Source organism: Leuciscus leuciscus (genome assembly GCF_965113295.1).
Source record: "Leuciscus leuciscus genome assembly, chromosome: 5".
Lineage (NCBI taxonomy): Eukaryota > Metazoa > Chordata > Actinopteri > Cypriniformes > Leuciscidae > Leuciscus > Leuciscus leuciscus.
In genome coordinates, this window is record NC_138729.1 from 53,674,428 (window position 1) to 53,692,136 (window position 17,709).

Here is a 17,709-nt window from a genome sequence, read left to right on the forward strand (position 1 = left end):
GTATGGGAAGGATCCAATCAGTGGGTATACGAAGAGCCTTTGTTTTTTAATCCACTTATCTCTGTTGAGGTGTTGAGTTCTGTCTCTGTGAGGTCGGCAATGTTGAAAGCAGGAGTCTCTAAAATATGCCACCTACGAAGGGGACTGAGCTGGATATCGGTAGAGGAACTGACACAGAAGGTGGGCTTCAGGTCTGAGCGTTTTATCAAGAGGATGCTGGATGATCTTGAGGAGGCCCTCCCTGTTCCTATAAATGATTTTATGAAAGTTTATCCTGTGGGGAAGAACTGTGATGCTACAGAAAATGCCCATTTTCCTGAACTGCATGTTTCTATAAAAAAAGGGGACTGGCAGGAAGATGACGGAAAATTGCTCTCTATGGATAAACCAGAACTGAATATTTTTGGTATTTTGAGCAGACAAACACTTTACAGAGCTTGTGTAAAAACCATCAACTTCCAACATCTTAAGGATGTGAGAGACACTAAATGGACAATGGTGTTTGAATCAGGCTCTTCCCCGAAAGGTAGCTGGCGGTCCCTGTACAAAAGACCCATTGAAAAGAGGGTGGATCTTCAGTGGAGAATTGTGCATGGGATTTTAGCTACGAACAGACACAAAGCACTCCTTAATGTTTCAGATGATGAGGGTTGTCCTTTTTGTGGGGTATCTGAAACTGTTTTTCATCTTTTTATTGAGTGTCCACGTTTGGATCAAATTTTGAGTTTAATGGAAAGCTGGAGTATGCAGCTTATGGGCAGGTTTAATCAAGAATTGTTTATTTTTGGTCCTAATTATTCAACAAAATATAAATCCAAAGTGGTGTTATTGAACTTCTTGTTTGGAGCACCAAAGTTGGCAATTTGGTGTACCAGAAGAAATAAAGTAGAAGGGAGGGAAAGCGTGGACATTGTTTTGATGATGAGAGGTTTTGTAAAGAAGAGATTAATGATGGAATATGCGTATTTCAGACTTATTAATGATGTCAATTCTTTTTTTCATGTTTGGGGAGTTGATGGTTTTTTATGTGAAGCTGATGTTCATGGAGATCTTGTATTTAATTTGAGTGTTCAGGAGTGATTATTATTGTTATTTTTTTTCTTATTTTTTTTTCTTTATTATTATTATTATTATTTTTATTTTTATTTATTTATTATTAATTGTTTTGTGGAAAATATAAATGTATGAATATTTTAACGGTTTTTACCTTAAAAATATAGGTCACTTATGTTTATATTGAATAATTAAAGAAGATCTAAAAAGTCTCCCTCACTCTCTCACTCTCACTCACTCTCTCACTCACTCACTCTCTCGTTCACTCACACACACTCTAACTCACTCACACACTCTCTCTCTCTCTCACACTCACTCACTCACTCACACACACACACACACACACACACACACACACACACACACACACACACACACACACACACACACACACACACACACACACACACACACACTCACTCACTCACTCACTCACTCACTCTCTCACTCACTCTCTCGTTCACTCACACACACTCTTTCTAACTCACTCACACACTCTCTCTCTCTCACACTCACACTAACTCACACTCACACACACACACACACACAAACACTCACACTCACTCTCTCTCTCCCTCACTCTCTCACTCTCACTCACTCTCTCACTCACTCACTCTCTCGTTCACTCACACACACTCTTTCTAACTCAGTCACACACTCTCTCTCTCTCACACTCACACTAACTCACACTCACTCACACACAAACACACACACTCACTCTCTCTCTCCCTCACTCTCTCACACTCTTTCTAACTCACTCACACACTCTCTCTCTCTCACACACTCACACTAACTCACACTCACTCACACACACACACACACACTCACTCTCTCTCTCACTCTCACTCTCTCTCTCTCACTCTCACTCTCTCTCTCACTCACTCACTCACTCTGCCTCTCTCTCTCTCTCTCTCACTATCTCACTCACTCACTCTCTCACTCACTCACTCACTCTCTCTCACTCACTCACTCACTCATTCTCTCACTCTCTCACTCACACTCTTGTGTGTGTGTGAAGCTGGTGAAGTGACGTTCACAGACTCGAGTCCATCCAGTGATTTGATTCAGGATGAAGTGAAAATGTGTAGATCTGATAAAAGAACTTAGTTAATGATCACTAGTTCACTCACATATGGATGCGCTCAAAGCTGAAGACATGGAGTGAAAACATCTCATCAAATCTCAGACTTCAGAGGAGCGATGGGATTGTTCCCACAGTGATCCCAGTTAACCCTTCGCTCCTGAAGTTACGCTTGAAGAAGAAGAAGAAGAAGAAGAAGAAGAAGAAGAGAGGAGCAGTGGAAAAGCTCAGCATGACACAGAGAATGTTCACTGACCCGCAGATGAATATTAATAACTCATGCAGAGACTCTGAGATGGAAACTCTTGATCTGAGCGTCAGGAATGTAACGGAGGCTCGTCATTAAAGGCTTCGGGTTCGTATAATAGCAGCGCGTGCTTGTAAAACATATTTGAAATATTGCTCACGCGGACAAATGAAGTGTTGTGCGTGAAGAAATGTCCGAGTCGACCACATGAAAGAAAAGTTCCAGTAATCCTCAGCCTGAATCAGTCGAGCCGGACAATCATGTGACCACATCACACGGATCACGTGACCGCATCACACGCCTGGATTCCTGAGGCCAGTGACTGTTTCTGGACCAGTAACTGAAGGAGCATTAATGCACCACCGCTCCTGTGAGTCAACAACACTACACACACACACGCAGAGTTCAACACTACACACACACGCAGAGACGCCGATCGCTCTCAGTTCAATCAGACGCTGATGTGACAAGAGACGTGGAGACAACTACAGAACCACAAATATGCAATCATGAAGGAAAATGATCAAACAAACTATTTTGTTTACAATTACTGTTCTACTATCAAAAATACTACTTTTCAAACTATAACTCATAATAAAAGCACACTATTATAAATAGTCAAGTCAAGTAATCTTCATATAGCACCATTGAAACAGGTTAAGATTCAAGTTTTAAAAAAATAATAAAAGTGATGATCTCCGTGTAAACTTGAAACACGTGACTCTGTGAGAACGGTGACGGCGTATTACGTGTTCAGTCTATGGGTAATATACTGTATATGAAAAGCTACTTTACTGGCATTGATGGTTCCATGAAGAGCCTGTAACATCCATGTATGATAGAAATGTTCCAGCAACGGTCATATATTTATTAAAGTCAGAACCATAAATCACAACGGGACTGATAATAAACACAAACCTGTTCAAACACGAGCGTTCTGTCTTGTTCCACCTCAGACACATTGCTAAGCTAAAGATCATGCTATCTGGATATAAAATATTGAATTTTCTTCTATTAAATTCAGCCAAGGCTGAGGTCTTACTTACTGGACCAAAAACCTGCACACAGAATCTCTTACAATATAATTTGCATTTGGACGGATGCACTGTAACTTTAAAGATCTGGGCGTTATATTAGACAGCAACTTGTCTTTTGAAAATCATATTTCATGTTTCAAAAACAGCCTTTATCCACCTGAGAAACGTCACTCAGCTCCGGGACACACTAACCCTAACCCTAACCCTTCTACAAGAACACACTTCTGATTCTGAAGCAGAGAGTGAGTTCATGCCTTCAGCATCTCTAGACTAGATTACTGTGATCATTACTAGCTGGTTGTTCTTCATCCTCGATAAACAAGATACAGTTAGTCCAAACTCAGTTCTTATATGCCAAAAAATATATATAAGATCATATAACACCAGTTTTATCATCTCTACACTGGTTACCTTCAGTGTTGCTTCTGACCTATAAGGCCCTCAATGGTTTAGCTCATGTGTGTTTAACTTATCTTCTATCGCCTTACAATCCATCACGCTCTTAAAGCTCACACAACTCTCACACAACTCTCACACAACTCTCACACAACTCTCACACAACTCTCACACAACTCTGGGCTTCTGGTAATACCTAGAATATCTAAGTCCTCTAAAGGAGGGAGAGCGTTTCCACATTTGGCTCCTAAACTCTGGAATAGCCTTCCTGATAATATCCAGGACTCAGACTCACTCTACCATTTTAAATCTAGATTACAGACGCATCTTAACATAATTCATCTTATTACCTCATACTCCAGTTATATCAGATCATCTCTGAGCCTGTTGAAGAACCGGAGCAAACGCATCCCTGATACACTCAAACCAAACATTACTCAGACACCAGATATCATTATTAATATTGTTTCACTAGTGTGTGCAGGACACTATAGTTCATTTACGTAAGTGAGGAGAGCAGAATAAAGTAAACTGTAACATATTATACCCAATAATTCTTCATTCAGTGACTACCAGTGACATTTATACACATTTGTGGCCAAAAATGATTCAGACACTTTGACCTGATCATGTTTTCTTAAGTGTGTTTTCTTTAATTGCTAATGCTCTTTTTACACACAGACTGAACAAAATGAAGCATTGCTTGGTGATTGGTTGAGCTAAACTGGTATTATCTAATTGTGTAGTTAAATTTAACAGCTGACAGATATTCAACATAATTCATGTGTGAGACAGTCTAACAGAAGGATGGACAAAACCAGTCAAATATCAACTGAGTTCTGCTCATATTTTATTACCATTTTCTAAACTATAGCGAATAAACTGTGATAATGTGAGAAATGTTGAAGGTGTCTGAATAAATGTTGGTTTGACCAGAGAATATCTAATAAGGGGAGAAGTTCCACTCTCAGTAAACGTCCGGCTTCTGAACTGGTTGCAGTTCCACTCTGGCTCCACATGAGGGCGCTCACAGGACGAGTGCAGAATGAATGGAGGTCTATGGAGATATATCCCTCAAAATCCACTTTTCTCAGGATATAATTTTTTGTCTAGTAATTTGAATGTTGTATTTGAAAGGAGATGCAAATAAATTACACATTGCTGGGTGTTAGATTTTTTAGAGTCACTTTTTTGCTTTAAAAAGTCTTTTAAAATGTCAATGACGTCATACACATCGTAAGACCAGAGATACTGCTTTACGGCAATCCTTCAGTCACTGGTGCTTTCGCTCTCTGCACTTTCTTTTCTCTCGAGGCATCGACAACACAGCTGACACAGGTAAACACAACACAGCTGACACAGGTAACCATACAACACAGCTGACACAGGTAAACACAACACAGCTGACACAGGTAACCATACAACACAGCTGACACAGGTAAACACAACACAGCTGACACAGGTAAACACAACACAGCTGACACAGGTAAACACAACACAGCTGACACAGGTAACCATACAACACAGCTGACACAGGTAACCATACAACACAGCTGACACAGGTAAACACAACACAGCTGACACAGGTAACCATACAACACAGCTGACACAGGTAAACACAACACAGCTGACACAGGTAACCACACAACACAGCTGACACAGGTAAACACACAACACAGCTGACACAGGTAAACACAACACAGCTGACACAGGTAACCATACAACACAGCTGACACAGGTAAACACAACACAGCTGACACAGGTAACCACACAACACAGCTGACACAGGTAAACACACAACACAGCTGACACAGGTAAACACAACACAGCTGACACAGGTAAACACAACACAGCTGACACATGTAAACACACAACACAGCTGACACATGTAAACACAACACAGCTGACACAGGTAACTACACAACACAGCTGACAAAGGTAAATACACAACACAGCTGACACAGGTAACTACACAACACAGCTGACACAGGTAAATACACAACACAGCTGACACATGTAAACACAACACAGCTGACACAGGTAAATACACAACACAGCTGACACAGGTAACTACACAACACAGCTGACACAGGTAACCACACAACACAGCTGACACAGGTAAACACACAACACAGCTGACACAGGTAAACACAACACAGCTGACACAGGTAAATACAACACAGCTGACACAGGTAAATACACAACACAGCTGACACATGTAACCACACAACACAGCTGACACAGGTAAACACAACACAGCTGACACAGGTAAACACAACACAGCTGACACATGTAAACACACAACACAGCTGACACATGTAAACACAACACAGCTGACACAGGGAAACACACAACACAGCTGACACAGGTAAACACACAACACAGCTGACACAGGTAAACACACAACACAGCTGACACAGGTAAATACACAACACAGCTGACACAGGTAAATACACAACACAGCTGACACAGGTAAACACACAACACAGCTGACACAGGTAAACACACAACACAGCTGACACAGGTAAATACACAACACAGCTGACACAGGTAAATACACAACACAGCTGACACAGGTAAACACAACACAGCTGACACATGTAAACACAACACAGCTGACACAGGTAAATACACAACACAGCTGGCACATGTAAACACAACACAGCTGGCACAGGTAAACACACAACACAGCTGACACAGGTAAACACACAACACAGCTGATACAGGTAAATACACAACACAGCTGACACAGGTAAATACACAACACAGCTGACACGGGTAAACACACAACACAGCTGACACATGTAAACACAACACAGCTGACACAGGTAAATACACAACACAGCTGACACAGGTAAACACACAACACAGCTGACACAGGTAAACACACAACACAGCCGACACAGGTAACTACACAACACAGCTGACACAGGTAAACACACAACACAGCTGACACAGGTAAACACACAACACAGCCGACACAGGTAACTACACAACACAGCTGACACATATAAACACAACACAGCTGACACAGGTAACTACACAACACAGCTGACACAGGTAAATACACAACACAGCCGACACAGGTAACTTCACAACACAGCTGACACAGGTAAACACAACACAGCTGACACAGGTAAACACACAACACAGCCGACACAGGTAACTACACAACACAGCTGACACAGGTAAACACACAACACAGCTGACACAGGTAAACACACAACACAGCTGACACAGGTAAATACACAACACAGCTGACACAGGTAACTACACAACACAGCTGACACAGGTAAACACACAACACAGCTGACAAAATACACAACACAGCTGACACAGGTAACTACACAACACAGCTGACACATGTAAACACACAACACAGCTGACACAGGTAAACACAACACAGCTGACACAGGTAAACACACAACACAGCTGACACAGGTAAACACACAACACAGCTGACACAGGTAAACACACAACACAGCTGACACAGGTAAACACACAACACAGCTGACACAGGTAAACACACAACACAGCTGACACAGGTAACTACACAACACAGCTGACACAGGTAAATACACAACACAGCTGACACAGGTAAATACACAACACAGCTGACACAGGTAAATACACAACACAGCTGACACAGGTAAATACACAACACAGCTGACACAGGTAAACACACAACACAGCTGACACAGGTAAACACACAACACAGCTGACACAGGTAAATACACAACACAGCTGACACAGGTAAACACACAACACAGCTGACACAGGTAACTACACAACACAGCTGACACAGGTAAACACACAACACAGCTGACACAGGTAAACACACAACACAGCTGACACAGGTAGCTACACAACACAGCTGACACAGGTAAACACACAACACAGCTGACACAGGTAACTACACAACACAGCTGACACAGGTAAACACACAACACAGCTGACACAGGTAAACACACGTGCTAGAAGAGTTTTTGTTTTGTTTGTTTCTGGTCCCACTTCGGATGCCACGATGCCATCAAGCCGTATCTCTGGTTGTAATCAGTCCTTCACTGACCAATCAGTGTTCATTAGCAGAATGCTAGCGTGTTATGGGCAACAACAACTCAACCTGTAAGAAATCGAAAGGACATAAGTACTCGTTCATTCAAATTTCGACCTGTAACCCATGTTGAACTTGCAAAACCTACAATCAAATCTGAGATTTCTCAACGGCAATCGGGTGAAAGAGACAAATTTAGCCGTCTAGTCCCATAGACTCCCATTCATGTTGCACTCATGGGCGATCGCCCCCAGTGGAACTCTGGTGGAACTACAACCAAAATTCGGTACAATAGGACTTAAAAGGGAGTGGCCAGGCTTTCCGTAGACGGGCTCTGGTTTGACTGTAAATTCAATCAACTAGTAAATCAAGCAATCGAAGAACCACTGCTGTAAAGACTAAACAATAGATATGCCAAAATGCCCAAACAAACACAAGAGCTCATGTCATAACTAGGGCTGCAACAAACGATTATTTTGATAATCGATTAATCTAACGATTATTAGAACGATTAATCGACTAATTATCGATTATTTCGCCGGCTAATCAGTAAGTTTGGAATGATTATTCAGCTTTTTCAATTAGTTAAAACACTGAGTTATACATATTCTAACTATAATATAAAAAAAAGAAAATCACTTCAGCTTTTGAAATGGTTGTTTTAATGAACTTTGAGCCAACTAACCAGGTCATGCTCTTTAAGTTTTCAGATTTATGTCCAACTCAAATCACACACAAATGCTCTCTAAGCATTGTCTAAATATTCTGTTCTCTTTCAATAGAAAAAAATAAACAAAAATTTATCAGCTGCATTACAGACAAACTTAATCTGCAAACAATTATTATAAGAATAAATAAAATAAAATAAAAATTGACATGACAATTGAGCTGACAGAGACATTCTCATTTCCTTTTCTAAGTCTTCATGAATATGGAACAAAATACAGGCAAGTGATAAGACCGTAATACCTAATAGTGTTACAATAATAAAAACAGCCTGACTCCTAAGCTCGATCAATTATATATTTATAATTATAATAATTAAATTATTATTGTTAATATTATTGCTATTATTAGTAGTATTGCATTCTCTAATAAAGAGATTTACTGCTAGTTATTTAGCTCCAGCTGGAGAACATTCACCTCTCACCGGCTCCTCTTGTTTCCTCTTTAAGTGCTTAAACATGCATGTTGTGCTCCCGTGAAAAGCAAGTTCCTCCTTGAATGTATTGCACACAACAGCATTCTTGGTTTGAAGTTTTGTGCAACTTTCACACACCTTGCTAGTTCGGATTCATTTGCACTCCATAATAATTTGCGCTGTGTTTTCTTCTACCGCAATAGCATTTGTAACGGCTGCATTCCACTCTAGCGCTACAGCGCCGTAGCGGTCAAATCGCGATATTGCAGGCCCTTACATTAGGTCACGTGAGATCAGACGACTACTCGACAACAAGATATTTTGTCGACAATGTCGACTAATCGTTTCAGCCCTAGTCATAACCCAGAGAGGACAAATATACTCCACATAAACAATGGAAATGAGCGATCCTTTTAGAAACCAGAGACAGAGTGAGATCTCACTCACCGCTTCCTCAAGGAGAACTCCTCCTGAGATCCTGAAGATCTGAAGCTGTGGACGGGAGCACTGATGTCCTCTGGTGAAGCTGTGGACGGGAGCACTGATGTCCTCTGGTGAAGCTGTGGACAGGAGCACGGATGTCCTCTGGTGAAGCTCTGGACGGGAGCACTGATGTCCTCTGGTGAAGCTGTGGACGGGAGCACTGATGTCCTCTGGTGAAGCTGTGGACGGGAGCACTGATATCCTCTGGTGAAGCTCTGGACGGGAGCACTGATATCCTCAGGTGAAGCTGTGGACGGGAGCACTGATGTCCTCTGGTGAAGCTGTGGAAGGGAGCGCTGATGTCCTCTGGTGAAGCTGTGGACGGGAGCACTGATGTCCTCTGGTGAAGGTCCTCTGGTGAAGCTGTGGACGGGAGCACTGATGTCCTCTGGTGAAGCTGTGGACGGGAGCGCTGATGTCCTCTGGTGAAGCTGTGGACGGGAGCACTGATGTCCTCTGGTGAAGCTGTGGTGTCCTCTGGTGAAGCTGTGGACGGGAGCACTGATGTCCTCTGGTGAAGCTGTGGACGGGAGCACTGATGTCCTCTGGTGAAGCTGTGGACGGGAGCACTGATATCCTCTGGTGAAGCTCTGGACGGGAGCACTGATATCCTCTGGTGAAGCTGTGGACGGGAGCGCTGATGTCCTCTGGTGAAGCTGTGGACGGGAGCGCTGATGTCCTCTGGTGAAGGTCCTCTGGTGAAGCTGTGGACGGGAGCACTGATGTCCTCTGGTGAAGCTGTGGACGGGAGCGCTGATGTCCTCTGGTGAAGCTGTGGACGGGAGCACTGATATCCTCTGGTGAAGCTGTGGACGGGAGCGCTGATGTCCTCTGGTGAAGCTGTGGACGGGAGCGCTGATGTCCTCTGGTGAAGCTGTGGACGGGAGCGCTGATGTCCTCTGGTGAAGCTGTGGACGGGAGCGCTGATGTCCTCTGGTGAAGGTCCTCTGGTGAAGCTGTGGACGGGAGCACTGATGTCCTCTGGTGAAGCTGTGGACGGGAGCGCTGATGTCCTCTGGTGAAGCTGTGGACGGGAGCGCTGATGTCCTCTGGTGAAGCTGTGGACGGGAGCGCTGATGTCCTCTGGTGAAGCTGTGGACGGGAGCGCTGATGTCCTCTGGTGAAGCTGTGGACGGGAGCGCTGATGTCCTCTGGTGAAGCTGTGGACGGGAGCGCTGATGTCCTCTGGTGAAGCTGTGGACGGGAGCGCTGATGTCCTCTGGTGAAGCTGTGGACGGGAGCGCTGATATCCTCTGGTGAAGCTGTGGACGGGAGCGCTGATGTCCTCTGGTGAAGCTGTGGACGGGAGCACTGATGTCCTCTGGTGAAGCTGTGGACGGGAGCGCTGATGTCCTCTGGTGAAGCTGTGGACGGGAGCGCTGATGTCCTCTGGTGAAGGTCCTCTGGTGAAGCTGTGGACGGGAGCACTGATGTCCTCTGGTGAAGGTCCTCTGGTGAAGCTGTGGACGGGAGCACTGATGTCCTCTGGTGAAGTGTGCTTTCAGGGTTGACCCGGAGCCATTAGACACAGGCGGAGATCAGAAGATCCCACTGGGAAAAGCATTGCATCCCTAAACAACAGACTGAACAAGTTCATCAGGCAGTTCATCCTGCAGGTGTTTCAGAGTTAATGTGTTCTTCATGTGTTCTTCACGTGTTCTTCACGTGTTCTTCACGTGTTCTTGATCTTCATGTGTTCTTCACGTGTTCTTGTTCTTCATGTGTTCTTGTTCTTCATGTGTTCTTCATGTGTTCTTCACGTGTTCTTCACGTGTTCTTCATGTGTTCTTGTTCTTCATGTGTTCTTGTTCTTCATGTGTTCTTGTTCTTCATGTGTTCTTCATGTGTTCTTCACGTGTTCTTCACGTGTTCTTGTTCTTCATGTGTTCTTGTTCTTCATGTGTTCTTCACGTGTTCTTGTTCTTCATGTGTTCTTGTTCTTCATGTGTTCTTCACGTGTTCTTGTTCTTCACGTGTTCTTGTTCTTCATGTGTTCTTCACGTGTTCTTCACGTGTTCTTCATGTGTTCTTGTTCTTCACGTGTTCTTGTTCTTCATGTGTTCTTCATGTGTTCTTCATGTGTTCTTCACGTGTTCTTCACGTGTTCTTCACGTGTTCTTCGCGTGTTCTTCACATGTTCTTGTTCTTCACGTGTTCTTGTTCTTCATGTGTTCTTGTTCTTCACGTGTTCTTCACGTGTTCTTCACGTGTTCTTGTTCTTCATGTGTTCTTCACGTGTTCTTCACGTTCTTCACGTGTTCTTGTTCTTCATGTGTTCTTCACGTGTTCTTCATACGGATGCATGTTTCTTCCCAGGAGAAACACCTTTTATGATCATCTTGAACACATCTACACTGATCTGTTGGATTCTTCTGCTCTTGTTTCTGCTTTTCTTTGGAGATTGTGTTTAACCTTCATCCTCAACTTCACAAACTGTTGGAGTAAACCCAGATCAGAGTCAGGAAGGACAGCACTGGTTTACTCTATGAAGAAAGTTTTCTCTTTGGGTTTCTGGAAGCTCTGCAGGATCTTGATCAGGATGCCACACTCACATTTAAATAACTTTCAAATCAGAAACAAAATCGGACAAAAACTGTTCCATGTTTCTAACCGCAATCTGATAAGATTCCAGCAACTGTTCACACCAGATGCCACATAATCAATCACAAGCAGCAGCCAATCAGAAGAGACATAATCAGTCACAAGCAGCAGCCAATCAGAAGAGACATAATCAATCACAAGCAGCAGCCACTCAGAAGCGACATAATCAATCACAAGCAGCAGCCAATCAGAAGAGACATAATCAATCACAAACAGCAGCCAATCAGAAGCGACATAATCAATCACAAGCAGCAGCCAATCAGAAGCGACATAATCAATCACAAGCAGCAGCCAATCAGAAGAGACATAATCAATCACAAGCAGCAGCCACTCAGAAGCGACATAATCAATCACAAGCAGCAGCCAATCAGAAGAGACATAATCAATCACAAACAGCAGCCAATCAGAAGCGACATAATCAATCACAAGCAGCAGCCAATCAGAAGCGCGTGTGGGCGGAGCCTCTCTGCAAGGGTAACCAAATTGATGTTCATACAATAATAAATATTGAACCATTTTAACGTTAATAAAAAATAAATACTGGGTGACAGAAACAACCTTTGTCAGGAAACGCTTGTTTGTTCACAGTTTGAACGTCAGTTTCCTTTCATTTATTTTCAAGATCTGAAGAGAATTATTTACAGTCACTTTCAATGTGGCTAATAAATTCATCGTTGATTTTAACATTTCATCAGCATCGTAAATCATGCAAAGTTTTGGTAAATGTATTAACTAACATGAACTAACAATGAGCAATACATTTGTTACAGTATTTATTAATATTTGTTAATGTTAGCTAATAATAATCCAGCTGTTCATTGTTTGTTCATGTTAGTTCACAGTGCATTAACTAATGTTCACAAATACAACCTTTTATTTTAATAATGCATTAGTAAATGTTGAACTTAATATTAACTGAGATTAATAAATGATGCACAAGTATTGTTCATTCTTAGTTCATGTTCACTAAGGTAGTTAAATAATGTTAATTGCAAAGTGTTATCAAAGTTTTTTATACTTTCATTTTTAAAAAGATGAATTGAAATATATGATATGAATGGGTCACAAAATGTATGTTCTGTAAAGCCCACAAATAACCAAAATGATCTATAATAACAGAAAACAATATTTGTATCCTGAGATGCCTGTGTAGCAGTGACTATCACTGAGTAATATATGACTTTACTAAACTCAGCTAGCATCAGTGTTCACTGAGAGAACAATGCTAATGTTGTTATTACCCTCCGAGGACGAGCAGATGTTCCAGCTGTGGACGGACACCTCTTCATCAGATGAAGGATCAGCACATCAGACCCGTGTCGACAGAACCGGGCCACTAAACCCTTCGTTTCCCACATTCATCCACACTGGCGTGAGTCTGGAGCCAGAACGAGTTCCTCGGAGAACCTCTGAGAATCACCCGTGAACAGACGAAGATGATGAGGTGAAACTCTTCATCATGGCTTCAGCTGCGGATAAACTCTGTTCATTACACTTTATTTTGATGGTCCCTTTTGAACATTCTGTTGACTATAACTAACTTTGCAACTACATATCAACTAACTCTTTCCTGTAGCTCTAACAGTAGAGCGCTGGCGCTTGCAACGCCTACATCATGGGTTCAGTTCCCAGAGGAAGCAAGAACTGATATGAATGTAAATGTTTAGCTTGAAATGCAATGTGAGTCGCTTTGGATAAAAGCGTCTGGCAAATGTAAACTCTCATTAGAGTATTAGTCGACTGTCTGCTTCATATCTGTAACTCTTTATTGTGATGCTCCTCAATAGACTTTCTGCTGTAAGTAGAATATTGAAATGCTATAGAACGCTATAGAAATGAAGGAGACTTGACTTGACATAATAAACATGACAATAATCCAACATATAGTGTAAAAAATAAAGACTACAACAAATAAGAAAAGAAAATATAGTGTTATATATAAATTAATAATAGAAGTTAAAGGAACAAAAAGAAAGAAATTAATATAACAGAAAAAAGAACAGGTATGAGATCATCATATAAATATCATACAAGCCTCATACAGATCCAGTGTGTTTTGCTTTACTATTTTTCAACCCAAGTATAACTCAATATAATTGTTCATATCTTTCTGAAATAACCAAAAGTTGCGTTTTCCTTTTGTCCATTTTTGTTTATGTGTATGGTATTTCTCCATAATCAAACAAAGATTAGCAATAAAGGCCATATTTGGAGGTAATCTTTGTCTATAATATATATATATATATATATATATATATATATATATATATATATATATATATATATATATATATATATTTCAGAAAAAGAAACTTTCATCCCAAATCAACCCAAAACCTTTTGCTATAAATGCAATAAAAAATTACAGCTGCAAGCAGCATTTATCGGGGTTCAAGCATTTAAGGCTTTTAAGCACACATGCATAAAAAGATATTAAGTTTTATTTGGCAACCATTTAACCACTGACATCATAGATGCAAAAGACCATTTACAGCCAATTCAGGCGCTTTACCATAAGAAGTACATGTTTTTAAATGCATGCTTATTATGGATGTTATGTCACATCTGCTCACCAATTTTTGTGAAGTTCTGAGTTTTCATTTAGGATTTATAGGCTTTTGAGTGAAATATGAAATGCTGAAACCAAGACTGGTTTGGTTCCAATAGGGCGAAAAACCAGGGACTAGTTCGCAAAAGTAGGTTTTGGACAAAATTCGACATAGAAGAAAATGGTCCCTGCCTAAATCGAAATTGGAGATACACATTTTGTCCGCCTTGAGCCAGGGATCACAGTGGTGTAAGACCTTTGCATCTAGGACAAACGGTCTAAGAGTTATGAGTATGATTTTGTACTTTTGGTTGCTGTAGCGCCACCTATGGGCCAATCGGGGTCATACTCTGATAGGTTGTCCCCAAATTGAGGCCTACCATCTGGCCAGGTTTCACGTCTCTAGGCCTTACGGTCTGGCCTGCACGATCAGTTTTACAAATCCTTACAATTACAATAGGGTTTCAGCATTTCATGCTTGAACCCGTAATAAGTGGACATCATTTTCTTTCTCAGTCCCACAGAAATCACATCTAACATCTACATCAGCACGAGACCTCGAGTTTACTGAACTCCATTAGTGTTAATGACATCACTTCCTGTAGAATCTGAAGAGCTACTGCTTTGGTGTGAACACAGATCACATGATCAGATGAACTAGATTGAGTTGACTCGCACAGAACACAGAGCTGATGTGTGTGTGTGTCTCAGCTGTGTCTGATTACAGTGAGCTGAGGTCGTCAGTGAGAGCTGTGTGTGTCGTCGGCCACGGGTCATTAGACATGAAAATCAAGCGTTTCATAAATTGTGAGGCCGGTTTTCCTGAGGCTCGCCTGATCAGAATAATCACTCGGCCACGCTTTGAATGACGGCACTAATTTGTTTGGAGTGTTTCTGAAATGACATCATCGAGTGTGGATTATAGGAGGAGAGTTAAGGCCAATTTATACTTCTGCGTCGAGTGTACGCCGTAGTGTACGTCGTAGGCTACGCACGTAGGCGACGCCGTCGTGAGCATTTATACTTCTGCGAATGTCTGTGTTGCTCTGCAGTTACACCGCCGAAACGCTAGTTGGCGCAGGTGGGTTTTAATGTTCCAGTTCCACTGTGTTTACATTCCTCGCGGCTGTTTTGAGTTTAGGTTTCTACGAGCAATGGCGACTGAAGGAGTCATACAGATGGCTGTATTTCCGCACTTCTTCAAGCAATCTCTCGGTCACTTGGTCTATTTCCATGGCTCTTCACTGATCTTCAGAATTTAAAAATGGCGGGCGGGCGGTGCAGAGTGCAGAAGATCATTCCGGATATGCGTAGGAGGAAAACGCGATGCTATCCAGCCGACCAATCACAGATCTTGCGGTCCGCGTCGCGTAGTTACATTTTTGAGGAGGTGCGCGTCAGGGTACGGCGAAGGGTACGACGTATGGTACACGTCAATGCGTATGCTACGCCGTACCTTCTACGCGCACCCGACGCAGAAGTATAAATTGGCCTTGAAACTCCTGAGGGCGAGCGCGCGTGTCTGCTAACCTGGGAAACGGCTCTAATAAGAACAAGAGAACAAACTCAGATGCGCTGGAAGTTTCCAGGTCGTAAGTCTGTTCTGATGCACTTTTCTGATTCTGACTTTATTTGTTGTAACAAACGTTCGGTCAGCGCTCGCGGCCGACAGGTCAAAGGTCAAGCTGCTTTCACATAAATTAATAACTTTTTTTACAACATGAACCATCACTGAACTTACTTAAGCTGGACTATGACGCTATTTTCTTCTGGAAACAAACTTTGATGCATTATTCTCCTGTTATCACTGTAAAGCTGCTCTGAAACACTCTGTACTGTAAAAAGCGCTTTATAAAAAGACTTGACTTGCTCCGTTCATCATTGTTGGGGCTTGACAGTCGCGATCAGTGGATGTTGAATGGAGAAAGCTGCATGAATACTGTTGAACACTCGTCTTGTGTTTCCTCAGAGGAAAGAGGAAACGATGACAGAACCATCATTAGCTGAACGAGTCTCAGTCTCCCGGAGCTTGTAAACTCGTAGGAATATAAGAGCATGTCAGAATGTGTTTGATCAGTAATGAAACCCCTGTGACGACCCGCCGAGAGAGTGTAAGTTTAATGAACAGAGAAAACTAACTTCATGGAGCATCACATGAGCAGAACAGCCAGAGGTCCAGGGCATCCAGTGATGAACACATACACCATGATTAGTCTCTCTCTTGTATTGACCTTGGTAGGATCTCAAGAAGTTTCACATGCTGAATGTCTGATATCTATGGAAGCTTGTTTCCACCACAGAATAAAACAATTGCGACTTTATATCTCACTATTACGGGTTTACATCACGCAATTCTGACTTTATAACACACAACTTAACACACAATTGTGAGTTATAACGGCAAAATTGCGAGATATAGTCAGAATTGCATGATATTAAGTAGCAATTACGGTACCTTTTTTATTTTTTATTCTGTGGCGGAAACAAGCGTTCATAGACTTCGGATCTTCCACTGATAAACACAAACCTATAGTTTTCAAGTAGTTCATTTTTATTTTTATGTTGAACAATACGAGTAAATAAGAGGAAGGAGGATGATATGAAATGCTAGTAACTGTGAACGAGAGCAGGAGGACGAATGTTTTACCGTCATCTAATGTAGGAACACTGAAGCATCTCGTTGTTAAAAAGTGAATGTTTATTGTGATAAAATGAGTTTCTGGAAGTTTCCAGGTTGCAAGTCTGAGCTCAAGTTTTCTGATTCGTTGTAACAAACGTTTGGTCAGCGCTTACAGCTGATAGGTCAAAGGTCAAGCCCCCTCCCCTCACAGGGGTCAAAGGTCATGATTCATTTGAGCTTTACATGTTACAGTGGAGAGATGAAGAGCAGTGAAGCTGCAGAAACATGATCAGAAGTGACTGATATAGTTTTGGTTAATAACCCTGCGCTGATCTGACGCACATTTAAACTAGAACAGAAAGGAGAATGTAATGATCATCCCTGCGTCAGGAGAACAACAGTAGATCCCCACACACCAAACAAAGAACAGCCGTGAGTCTGAGACATG

General features: G+C 42.0%; 1 protein-coding gene across 1 annotated transcript; it reads right to left on the reverse strand.

Moving 5' to 3' along the window:
* Window positions 1-2,661: 2,661 nt before the first annotated feature.
* On the reverse strand, window positions 2,662-9,054 carry LOC309498673 (uncharacterized protein; the record flags this gene model as incomplete). The annotated part of the gene is made up of 5 exons (XM_082169516.1): window positions 2,662-2,721; window positions 5,423-5,667; window positions 5,996-6,980; window positions 7,186-7,740; window positions 9,019-9,054. 5 exons carry the CDS (start codon window positions 9,052-9,054, stop codon window positions 2,662-2,664), a joined length of 1,881 nt encoding a protein of 626 aa, XP_082025642.1.
* Between the last annotated feature and the right edge of the window lie 8,655 nt (window positions 9,055-17,709).